This window comes from Centroberyx gerrardi, chromosome 2 (genome assembly GCF_048128805.1).
Source record: "Centroberyx gerrardi isolate f3 chromosome 2, fCenGer3.hap1.cur.20231027, whole genome shotgun sequence".
Classification (NCBI taxonomy): Eukaryota; Metazoa; Chordata; class Actinopteri; order Beryciformes; family Berycidae; genus Centroberyx; species Centroberyx gerrardi.
In genome coordinates, this window is record NC_135998.1 from 23,263,719 (window position 1) to 23,276,781 (window position 13,063).

Below are 13,063 nucleotides of genomic sequence, written 5' to 3' on the forward strand. Positions count from 1 at the left end.
CTTTCACACTGTTGTAGAGAGCAATTAGTCATAACACATATAGGCTAATCAGTATTCATGAATCTTGCTGCATTTCCTTCGTTCATGATTAATAAACGTGTCAAATCGTGCCACCTCACACCTTATTTTTGTCCCAGAATTAGAATTTGAAGAATTTGTCCAATGAATGTGTTCACTTAAAAAAACAAAAAACAAAAATCAATCTAAATATTAACAAATAATAACTCTGTTTATCACGGTTTTACATGTTGCTCTGCATCTTGTTGTACTTTCATTCAGCATTTGTATGGGTGCTTGTTTTGTGATACCAAAGAAATGACGACTTCACTTATTACCTAAACAAATAAACAGTAATGATTTATCTTCTGTCATGTGGGAGATGACGATGAAAAGCTGACTGATGAAGGCAATGAATTAGTATCCTCAGAACTACAGACAGTGAGTGGATAAAACACACATTCTGTGATAAGAACTGAACTTCAAAACGCACATCGTAGATTACTCTGATCTTATCATAACCAACGTAGGACTGTAACCTTGTACACAATTCCGTAGCTTCTGACGTGTGTTCTCAACGTGGATAGGTGCTTGGCTGCACCTATATGATTAGCCTGCTTCTCACACGCTCACTGGCTAAATGGGCTGCAGAGGAGGAGCTGCTCTCAGTGTCCCAAGAAGAAACTTCCCTGTCACTAGTACTGTTTGATGTGAACAACGTGGAGCGCAGCTCATACAAGACAGAGCATCGTTGGCAAATCAAAAGCAACAGAGTGAACTACTTTCTCCTGTGGAATCTGCGCCTTTTCAGCCAGACATCTCCGGAATATAAAGTTTTAATTACATGCGTAAAATGGAAATTAGGAAAATTTGGATTTGCGCATTGTCGGAGAACTTGAGGAATGAACCGAAATGGAAAAGGTTACCACATCCGAACTGAGAGGAGGACATTTGCTTCGTTTAAAAGAGTGAAAGAAATAGCTGCAGGTATGAACGGCACGGTAACAACCGGCGGGTTTCAGCCGCCCACTATCCCGGTCATAATGTTCATATTCGGGGTAGCGGGAAATGTCATCGCCATAGTGGTTCTCCGAATATCAAGAAAGGAGCAGAAGGAGACGACTTTTTACACACTAGTGTGCGGTCTCGCAGTGACGGACCTCCTGGGCTCCCTGCTGGCCAGCCCCGTCACCATCGCCACCTACATGAAGGGCTCGTGGCCTGGGGGAGAGCCACTGTGCCAGTACTCTGGATTCATCCTCCTCTTCTTCTTCTTGGTCCAGCTCAGCATCGTATTTGCCATGTCAGTTGAAAGATACTTGGCCATAAACCATGCATATTTCTACAATGAGTACGTCAACCAAAGACTCGCTGCGCTGACTCTTTTGGCCATTTACATTTCCAACATTGTGTTTTGCGCGCTGCCCAGCATGGGGCTCGGACAGGTGAAGCTTCAGTACCCGGAGACCTGGTGCTTCATCGACTGGCAGAATAACGACACAACAGTCGCCACATTTAACTTGATGTATGCAGGTGTGAACTCGTTTATTGTGCTCGCCACAGTCATATGCAACGTGATGGTGTGCGGAGCTCTGATCCTGATGCACAAGCGCTTCATTCGCCGCACGTCTCTGGGCACGGACCAGAGGCGCATCGCGGATCTCAGGCGCAGACGGAGTTTCGGACGTTTGGCTGGAGCAGAGATCCAAATGGTCATCTTGCTCATAGCTACCTCTGCTGTGGTTCTCATCTGCTCCATACCTTTAGTGGTGAGTATTGGCAACAATAAACCTAACAGTCAGTCCAGTGCCTGTTTTGCACTGGGTGTTGCGCAATACCCCGGTCACCTGGTCGTAAAACTGTTACTATCAGAGGATAGAGTAGTTCTAACTACTAATTAAGTTTTCAGACTTTGTATCGATACGAATACATACAAATTAGAATACAATAGAATACAACAGAATGCAGTAGCAAATTGAAATGGAACCTCGTTAAAATTATCAGGAAGAGACGGTTGCGCGCCCTTACACCACATGCACTGTTTCACTTCATGAAGTAAATGAGAGACAGAGACTGAGAGGGAAGGCAGGTAATGATATGCCACCTGTGTGTGTGTGCATACATCCTCTCTTCCAGCCACGGCACTGGTGTTTTAGATCTTTCTAGTCTCGTTGATGTAGTGAGACTGTGCTGACTAATTAGTATGACATCACTTCAGCAGATTACAGGATCATCATGTGCACAGATAGTTTTAAAATAGCACAGTGGAGCTAATAGGAAACATAACACATAGGACTAACTGTATTGCATAAATTGATGGGTGTCTAATCTTATAAACTATTTGCAAACATCTTCTGACAACCTGGCTCTTTTGAGCTCTCATTACTAGTTTATTCATTGGAAGCAAGGTTCACTGGAGACTGTAGAGAGATTTCTCTGTGCTTGCTCATCCATCCCCATAGGAGAGACAATATACTGCAGAATGAAAAGCAGAAATTCTCGGATCTATGTGGCCAAAGTCAGTAATCCAAGAACCTCACTCCCATATTCCAGGAAAATATCCACCATCACCCACTGTGACCTCTCTGTCATCTCCCCTTTCGTGACTTCAAATTACTCTTCTTCTACTTACTCTACTTTGTGAGAAGACTGCTGTTGATTAGACCCTTGGGAAACCCAACAGCCAAAGGCCACCTTGTGATGGATGATTTTTAGGAGATGTAATACTGTTTTTGTTGGCCTCTTGCCATTGCCTCTGTGCTGTGGTTGCACAAAAGTTACAGTGCGGCCTAGTGTCTATTTAGATTTGAGCATTCCATGCCAACTATGTTTGAATAGGTAAAAAAACTGTAGATTTTACTGCTCTTATAATTCAAACGTAGTCAATACAAGTTCATGAACTCATATATGATCAATTGATAATTGAGAATTGTTGTTTTCTCTCCTTTGCTTTCAGTTGAGGATCTTTGTGAACCAGTTATACAGAAGCCAGGTAGCTGAGCCTATAGAGAGGAACCCAGACCTGCTGGCCATCCGCATGGCCTCTGTCAACCCCATCCTGGACCCGTGGATCTACATCCTGCTCAGAAAGACAGTGGTCCTTAAGCTGATGGAGAAAATCAAGTGTCTATTCTGCAAAATGGGTGGTCGAGGGCAAGGAAGCAGGGGGCAGTTTCGCTGTGCTGACGGTCGCCTCTCCTCCTCCATCGTGTCCCGGGACTCCCCGTCACTGGTCTCACGTGAGCTGAGGGAAATTGTGAGCACGTCACAGACTTTCCTGTACCAATCTGAGGGAAGCGACGGGAGGCTCGGATCATTCCAAGCAGGGGGAGCGGGCGGCTCCAGTCCACCAGCTGTAGAGAGATCTCTGCTGCAGGACCCCCAGGACGCAGAGGGCCCTCGGAGGGAGAACTCACGGGGCGTTTTAGAGGCCACAGCACCAGGCAGGACATGTGGCAGGGATCAAGCTTCACCACTGAAAGGGGTTCCACTGGGTCCCAAGGACCAGATTCTACATGTAACCTTCACAGATGAGACTGTGAACATACAGGAGAAATGCATTTAATAGATGGACTATACAAGACTGTGAGGAATCACATGAGAAAGCGTGAACTTCCATATTGAACTCATCAGAGAAGCGTTTGGACTGTCTCAGGACAGAAGATAGGACATGAGAACCCTGCAAAGACTTGATAATAGCAGGAGAGGGTCTGGAGACTGAAGAATTCATCAAGTTTGTAGATATCTAATCTGTGTGCCATAGTAGACTGCTGAAAAAATGACATTTGACAGATGTATTAGTGAACTAAATATCCATTATCAATGTATTACTCCTCAGTCATAGCCTGCCACAAAAACCACCATCACTAAACACACCGCAGTAGAATTACACTCAAATTTAGATGTTACGTTTATTTGCAATTATATCAACAAAAACAGAAAACAACATGACATTTTTGGAAGAGATCTTTTGTTGCACTTTTTGAATCATAAAACCACTGCAAGGCTGTTAGTAATGTTTGTGTTGTAGCATTTTGACTGTAAAGAGTTGATGTTAAAATGTGAACTGTGTCCACCATAATGTTAATTTATTTTAAGAATGAAAATACCTTTTATTGTCTTCTCTGTGAGAAGGTCCAGATAGTTTCTATCCATTTCAAATTGGTACAAGATGAATATGTTCATTGGTACTTTTCAACATTTGCAAACAATTTGATCATACTGGTGGAGTTAGCCGCTCTACCAAACTGCCTGAGGTTTAACAACAAAGCTACAACAATATCATCCCTTAAATTGCATTTAATAATGAAAGGCAGCTATACTGTGACTTATAAGATATTTCTCACAATACAGACACTGAACGACGTTAAGAGGCCTCAAAAAGCAATCTGTTATTATAAGTACAGGTTCATTTTCCAATTTAGCAAATTTACACAATTACCCCTTTAGGATCAATAAGCTGACCTTAATTTAATTCCCACTGCCTCTTGTCTAATCAGATTTTATTGGGAACCTTAAGATGGGGATTGAAAATTGAAGATACTCGTTTAAAGAATTAAATTAAATTTAGGGGTACATCATGAATGTTTTGCCTTTTCTTCTTGAAATGGATCTCATGGTTCAACATGGCATTATGAAAATGTTGCTGAAGATACAAATATGAAACTCGTTCATATTTCCGTGTTAAAGTCTGTCAACAACCAGTATCAGTACGTTTGTTACCGCTAAAACGTCTAGTGTTTTGTGAACAATCTTTGTGTTGTACCAAAATCATGAATAAAAATTCAAATAAAAGTGAGCCAATATTCACATTAAGCACATGTTTCTCTTCTTGAAACTGAGAGGCACAGCATTGCTAACCAGTCATGGCACAAACCTTGTTACAACCACTTTGCACAATCCAACACTGATTTAGAAAACATTAGAGATTACAGAGATTAAAAGAATAGTAATCTCATTTAAACCTGTTTGTGTTTAGACATCATATTCAGTTAAATATGCATGGTGAATATAATTTGTACAGTGTGCTATAAAAGGAAGAGGAGGGATATATCAGGAGTATGAGAGCATTTGCGCTCGGTCAGCGAGTGCGGGTGCTGCACTGTCTTGGGTCAGCAAAACCTATTTAACCTGAACGAGGCCGTTCTGAACGACCACCTGGGTGAGGCTTCGCTGCAGATGGAATATCGATCAGTCCAGAACAAAACCGCTTTGATGCTGGGAATGAAAATCAATACTGATTACTCGAGGTAAATGGATGGAAGTGAACTTATCATCAATCATAACAACTTAACTTGTTTGAGAGTAATATGCACAGAAATGATCTAAGATTTTTGGAATGCTTTTCATGAAATCTTTGCTAATTACCAGGAAAATAAATAACAAGCAGAGACAAAGGCATTAAGAAGTAACAGATATTGTGTCCAATTCATCTCAAACAAATTTTTATTTCCTAGTATTATCAAGGAAAATATTACTAAATGACAGTGAATGGGCGTATAATTCATACAATGTGGCATGCGGTAGTTGCAGTTTCCTTGTAAAAACAGATGTAGATCCTCAGATACCTGAAACAGAACCTAAGTGAAATTCAGGCATTCAGGCATTAAGTGCTCTGCAATAACAATTGCTCAGCCAACATGTCACTCTCAGTGCCATTTTGCTGCTGAGAAAAGACGGCACACTTTTGTCCTCCTCATCTCCGCCACTGTCTCTGCTAGTGCTGATGGCTAAAACACATTTCAGTTCAGATGGCATGGCACTGCTCACAGGGCTACAGATTTCTCTTGTAGCCAATCGTTTCTTCAAATCTAATCATTTCCAGCAACACGATGTGCCTGATGTCCAAAGCCTACTGTGCCAAAAACCCTTTCTCTGAGAGATCTCCCACTAAAGAGGGTCGTGACCTCAGACGAAGAGATCTGTTGCAGCTGTCCTCCTGGGGGACCAGCAGGAGTGAATGACTAAACAGTCGTGATACGGTTTTAATAGAGGGCAAAGAAAAAATGACTCGACTTGGAAACTTGTCTCCTCTTTCACCACCTCCGCAGCTAACGCCAACATTACACTATATCTGATAGCCTGTTTTAGCCATATGAACCGCTTCCACCAGCAGCCTGGGAAAACAATTGGTTATTAGATGCCACTCAAAAATCAATGAGTGTTCAAGCTGCTGCCTGTCAGCGTAGCCATGGAGTTAAGAGCATAGGGCTTTTAGCACAGGGAATCCAGAACAAGATGGATATAAAATAATAACTATATTTGTATTGTGCTTGTCTTAGTTACAAACATTTTAATAATCAGCTATAATAAAGGAAAAACTTGTAATGCTGGCTACATTAAGGCCTGTAGCTTAATAAAGATCTTTCTGCAAAATTCACCATCTTTTGTCTCTTTTGTCTGTAATCTAGATTTTGTAAGAGTTAACAGAACGTCAGATCTGCGACACTGCTTCTGTAGTGAGTTCAAAGCTCTGTAATATAAGCTGGGGTCAAGCCATTTATTGCTTATGAAAGTCTAAATTCAACTCTAAGCTAATGTAAGGTAGCTAAAATGGGAGATCTATGATCTCTCATCAGTTTTACTGCTGCATTCTGAAACAGGAAAAACAAAAAAAGAACCTTGCAGTCAAAGCAAAAATACAGTTACAATCATCATTTTGAGATGAAATGATACCAGAAAAAATACATAGAAATTACTTTATTTTGGAGATATGTATCAATTTTAGAAATAAAATCTAAATTTGACCAATCACATTGCTTGACCATTGTATAATATTCATTATGAACTCTACTCTGAAGGTGTAAGAAATAAAATTAATATTGTGCTTTTTTATATGGATAGTACACTCTGTTCTTGCTTTCCTTTGTCCTGGAAAGTGGAGTGTCTTTTGTCCTGCTTACTATAATGATGTAATCAGTGCTTGAATGCATGCATGATCACTATATATGGTTATGTGTGGTTTTGAGTGATTCTATAGGTGGACATGCAGTTAAAAGTCTGAACTAGTGGGTTGGTTTTGAGCCAAGTAGGTTTGGCTATGGGCCAAGATTTATAGTTTTGTTTACTTTAACCTATATAAGTGGATCCTGAACTCCGTTCTTTGTCACTTCTTTGTTGCTTGTTTGGAACACTGAACTGAACCATGCATGTCTGAATAAAGAATCCACAGAAGACTTTTGAACCTTGCTTAGTCATTTTGACCCACAACGGGTGAAGTAAATTTTTGCATTTACAGTTTGGCGACGAGGATGGGATGGACACAGCACTGAGCGACGCCTGGGGCTAGACTGAGGGTCAACTGCCGGCAGGAGTCTCTAGGAGACTCAGGGATAGTTCCGCTCCAGCAAAGGAGGTCTGGATCCCGCCCAAAGTCAGGCACGGGTGGCGTTCAGTGGGTCGTCCATCCGTTTAAAGAGAGCAAGTGGTGAGTTTCTGTGAATTTTTTTTCTCTTCCTCAGGGAGGGAGTAAAACATTTTTCCTCAGGGAGGTATTCTCATAGTTGCAACAAGTAAGAGAAAAGAAAAAACCTAGGTAGTTAATGGGGGCGTAAAATTTTAGCTCAGGGAGGATAGTTAGGCCTCAGGGAGGTTGCCGTTATTAGATAAGGAAGATTGTCAGGGACAAAGCCCAGGGGGTAGAAAGAGAAATAGCCCAGGGGGTAGAAAGGGATCCTAAGTGAAAAAAGAAAAGAAAAAAAAGGAGGAAAAAAAAAGTTTTTAAGGGGAGATATTGTTTGTGATATACTGTGAGTGGATGGGAATGAAGCGGTGATATCAGTGTCCTGTGGGTATTTATCCACACAAAGGGTACGTTGCTCTGAACGAAAGTGTCGTACAAACTACCTGGCTGATATCATGGTTCATTTCATTGGCATTGTGTGAATGAAGTTGTGAATGAGTGATGGGTGTGTAATAGAGTAGGGTGAAGTGGTTGTCAAGGTACCGAAATTAATAGTGTATGTTGGAATAATAATAGTAATAATAATAATGATATATGTTTATCATAGCGGGTATAGAGGAGTCATCGCCTATAAAATATAGAAAATAGATACTTATTGTGATATTTAGTGTAAAATACTTTTGACATAGTTATTTGTCAAGGGGGATTTTATTGTGTGGTCCGAGTGGTAAAAAGAAAGAAAAAAAAAAAAGAAAGTGAGTAAGGTTGCAGAGCAGAGAGAGCAAAGAGGGGAGGTAGCTTGTCGGTGCTGGACACCAGCATCATAAATTGTGTCTAGGGAAGAGGCCACACTGGCCTTCTAAAAACAAAAGAAAGCAACCACAACTGAGAGCGAGATGGAAAACACACTAGGAAAAGTAGAACTACTTTCAGACCCACTTGCAGGTCCTGTAAAAGTGATAGAAGAAAAATGGGGAAAAAGCGTGGTTGAGGATGTTCCGTTTTGGCACTACGTTACTGAAGGTGTTTTTCCCATAAGAGGCACTCTGAGCGTAAACTGTTTAACTAGATGTAGGGTTATGCTAGAAGAAAAAGAAGAGCAGGAAAAGATTGAAGAAATTGAGTGAGGAGAGTAAAAAGAAGGTAAATTGGAATGCGTTCCAAAAGTGGGAGCGAGAAGCAGAAGCTAAAGCAGTAAAGTTCATAGCTAATGTTATGCTTTCAAAAGGGACAGAAGAGATGACTAAGAGAGAAGAAGAAAGGGTTAGTAGAAGGGAAAAGAAGAAGAAAAGTAGGGACAGAGAGAGGGACCTGCTTCCCCCCTATGCTCTTTCTCGCACAACTCCACCATCAGGAATGTGTGACGACGAGAGTGATGATGAGGAAGATGACAACAAGGGGGCGGTCCTAAAGATGGCAGCTTCAGCCCCTCCTACATCTCAGGCTCCACCTCAACCATCTAATGTTTATCCATCACTACAAACTGTGGGAGGGTCTGAGCTCAAGGAGAAGGAGGCTTCATTGGGGTTTTTAACTCCTCCTTCAAATGTAGGTTTTGCCTCTGGTACTTCTGTTTCTCACTGCCCACAGACTCGTAGCATGGCAGCGAACCTACAGACAGAGACAGTGAACCAGATGCCTATGATGATGTATCCAAATCCACAATCAGATAACAGTCAAGGCCTCTGGCAATCGCATGTCCTGGTCCACAGGCCATGGCAACCTGATGAGCTGAAGGAAGTTTCCAAAGATCTGCTGGATCCCCACAAAACCGGAGGTGAGAAAAGGGAGGTTGCAATGAAACAGTTGTTGATAATGTATAATCCTACGTTGGCAGAGGTGGAAGCAGTATGTCGCAGGTGTTTTCTGTTAAGATGGCCGAACATCAAGCCAGCCAGCTGGGACACAATCTACGATCCAGGCTACCAGAAATACAGAGACCAGGTGGATGAGCTCTACTTTGCTGTGAAAACCGCGTTTTCCCTGCGTACCAGTTGGCCTGAAATCTACAGGACCAAGCAGAATGATGGTGAGTCTGCCATTGATTATCGTGCTAGAATGGAATCTGTGTTTGCTGCCCATTCTGGTGTTGACCAGGATAATGATGCCTACAACAACCTGCTGAAGACTGCGTTGATACAAGGCCTCCATCCAACTCTGAAGAATCAGACCATGACTACGTGCATCGCCTGGGAAACCAAACCCCTCAGCGAAGTCTGGGCTTATGTCCTCCATGCGGAAAGGAACCAGACTGACATCGAGCAAAGACACAGTAAGAAGATCCAATCTGCACAGTTAATGTTTTATCAACAGACGGGAACTTGGGGCAATGAAATGCGCAGAGGACGAGGAAGAGGACGAGGACGTGGAGGAAGAGACTATGGAAGAGGGCCACCCACACAGTTTTACAACCAGCAACGTCTAAGGTGTTTCAACTGTGGGGGGTATGGTCATATGGCTCGTGATTGTTCATCAGATCACAGGTCTGGCATACAAAGACGTGAGAATGCACCTGATGGATCCTGGCCACATGCAACCCTCAAGCCTGTCTGTGAATGCTCCAGGATTCCAGCCAGCTAACCCATAGGAGATAGCGGGGACAGGTCAGATAGGTGAACAGGATAGTTCAGATGGATAGGCAGACACTGACCCTATTATAACTCAAGGTCAGTATACTAAATTAGACCCAAGGAAACAGAAAGCAGCTAAAGTAAGTTTGAAAGTAGGAAATGTAGTGGTGCCCTTTTTTTTTTTTGGGTTGATTCTGGTGCTGATGTTTCCGTTGTGCAGTCCAAATTACTCCCAAATGCGCCCAAAATCAACAAAATTTCTTAAAACAGTTGGCTCATTAGGAGTCCCGGTGTTAGAACCGATTTCTGAACCACTTTCTGTCACTTATGGTGATTACTTAGGAGATCATCCTTTCTTGTTGACAGATTTTTGTCCAGTGAATTTGTTAGGGCGTGATCTCATGTGTGCTTTGGGAATAAATATGTACTGCAGTCCGGAAGGTATCATTCTTTCTTCTAAGATGCTAGGTATTTTTACTATGACAACATATGAGGGTTATTTTTAGGATCTCAAGAGCATGTAGATGAGGATGTTCTTCTTCACCAAGAACCAGACACCACCTCTTTTGTTCATATGCCTTTAACAACTGAAGAAGAAAATATGATTTCCATGATTCCGCCTATACTATGGGCTACTAGCGGTTTTGATTTTGGTTGTAGGAAACTGCAACACCTGTAGTGGTAAAACCTAAATCCTCTTTCAGACCATGTAAGAGGCAATATCCCCTCAGCCTAGAGGCTGTGGAGGGAATTGCTCCTGATATTGAGTCACTGAAAAAACAAGGTGCCATCGTGGAGCGTCCTCATTCTCTTTGTAATACCCCTCTTCTGCCCATTAGGAAGCCTAATGGTGGTTGGAGACCTGTTCAGGATTTGAGAGCTGTAAATGACGCTGTGCAACATCCAGCGCCCACAGTACCAAATGTGGTAACTTTAATGTCTCAGGTCCCATCTAATTCTTGTTGGTTTACTGTGATTGATTTGGCTAATGCTTTTTTCAGCATTCCTGTGCATCTTAACTTCCAGTTCTGGTTTGCTTTCACTTTCAATGGTAAACGCTACACATGGACTCGTATGCCTCAGGGTTTCTCAAGCAGCCCCACTTTGTTTGCTTTGGCTGTAGCTGAGAACCTCTCAGGTTGGGAGGTTCCTTGTGGTAGTACATTGATACAGCATGTGGATGATTTGTTGTTGTGTTCCATTTCTGAGCAGGCCTGCAAAACAGACACTGTCTCCATTCTCTGTTACTTAGCAGAGAACGGACACAAGGTCTCAAAACCAAAATCCAGCTGGTTTTACAGTCCGTACGTTATCTAGGACATATAGTCACACCTGAAGGTCGTAAACTCGGTCCCGAATGCGTTACAGCAATTTTGGAGGTACCAAAACCTCAAATAAAACAGCAAATTATGTTGTTTTGGGGTCTTGTAGGCTACTGCCGCCCATGGATACGTGACTATGCAGAGATATCTCAACCACTGTATGACATCGTGCACAGTGGTAAACATTTGGCCATGACTGACTTCCTGACTTGGACTACTGAAGCTGACAAAGCATTTACTAACTTGAAATTAGCTCTTTCTAATTTTCCCTGTTTAGGACTCCCTGACCATAGTAAACCCTTTAATCTGTTTGTCTCTGAACGAGATGGGTTTATGTCAGCTGTTTTGACTCAGTCCCATGGTGACAAGCAACGCCTTGTTGGTTATTTTTCTAAACATCTGTCTACAACTGAGAGAGCAATGGTCTCGTGCCTAAGGTCTGTTGCTGCAGCTACTGAAGCTGTCCTTGCAACTGCTGACCTTGTTGCTATGTGTCCCTTAACTGTACATGTTCCATATGCTGTTCATTCTCTCATCCTTTAGGCTAAGACTGCTTACCTGACTCCTGCGAAGATGCTGCATTGGGAGAATGTTCTACTTATTATGTCTTATGTTACTTTGAAGTGTTGTACTGTCCTTAACCCTTCCATACTTCTTCCTACAGCAGAGGAAAGTGAACCCCACTGCTGTTTGCAAGTGGTTGACATTGCTACCAAACTTTGTGATGCCTTGTTTAACATACCACTGACTAACCCTGACTTTGTTTTCTTTGTAGAGGGTTCAACAGGACATCTTTCTGCGCAAGCAGCAGAACTCTTTGCCTTAACTCGTGCTTTTATTCTAGGTGCTGGAGAAGATATCATGGTCTATGCAGACTCTCAGTATGCTTTCAATGTGTCATAATTTTCATGCTGTTTGTAATTGTCAGGCTCATACAAGTGGTGTTGATCCAGTTTCATAGGGAAATGCTGTTGCTGATGCTGCAGCTAAAGCTGCTGTTCTTTTTCCCTGTCTCTCCCATTTTGCAAAATGCATCTGTCTTCTAGGATGATAGTGACAACGACGAAGCAGCTCTTAGATGAACGAGGGGAAACCACTCTGCATCGAATGTGCTAGTAAACCTCTCCAGAGTGGTAGCCCTCTACTGAGTGTAAAGCTCATGGGTTGAAGACGAGGGTTTTTTTTATTCCTTTTTTGTTTTCCTTTATTTTGGGTTTTTATTCGTGTTGATTGAAGCTTGTTTGTAACTCTTAGAAGAGATGTTTTCCTCACTGTTTAAGTGAAGTATACATAGAGTAGGATGTATCTGGTGTTATTTTATTTTAATCTTAGTTGTCACCTTGTGACAAAAGGGAGGAATGTAAGAAATAAAATTAATATTGTGCTTTTTTATATGGATAGTACACTCTGTTCTTGCTTTCCTTTGTCCTGGAAAGTGGAGTGTCTTTTGTCCTGCTTACTATAATGATGTAATCAGTGCTTGAATGCATGCATGATCACTATATATGGTTATGTGTGGTTTTGAGTGATTCTATAGGTGGACATGCAGTTAAAAGTCTGAACTAGTGGGTTGGTTTTGAGCCAAGTAGGTTTGGCTATGGGCCAAGATTTATAGTTTTGTTTACTTTAACCTATATAAGTGGATCCTGAACTCCGTTCTTTGTCACTTCTTTGTTGCTTGTTTGGAACACTGAACTGAACCATGCATGTCTGAATAAAGAATCCACAGAAGACTTTTGAACCTTGCTTAGTCATTTTGACCCACAACGGGT

At 42.0% G+C, this 13,063-nt stretch overlaps 1 protein-coding gene across 1 annotated transcript; it reads left to right on the forward strand.

Moving 5' to 3' along the window:
- Positions 1 to 643: 643 nt before the first annotated feature.
- ptger4b (prostaglandin E receptor 4 (subtype EP4) b) lies at positions 644 to 4,352 on the forward strand. Its single transcript, XM_071911968.2, has 2 exons — positions 644 to 1,766; positions 2,954 to 4,352. Exons 1-2 carry the CDS (start codon positions 900 to 902, stop codon positions 3,560 to 3,562), a joined length of 1,476 nt encoding a protein of 491 aa, XP_071768069.1. The 5' UTR covers positions 644 to 899; the 3' UTR covers positions 3,563 to 4,352.
- The last annotated feature ends 8,711 nt before the right edge of the window (positions 4,353 to 13,063 follow it).

Bases quoted from the DNA above. Each gene is read 5' to 3' on its own strand.
- ptger4b (XM_071911968.2), top strand. From the start codon at position 900: ATGAACCGAAATGGAAAAGGTTACCACATCCGAACTGAGAGGAGGACA. The intron at 1,767-2,953 runs GTGAGTATTGGC...CTTTGCTTTCAG, and splicing joins TCTGCTCCATACCTTTAGTG to TTGAGGATCTTTGTGAACCA.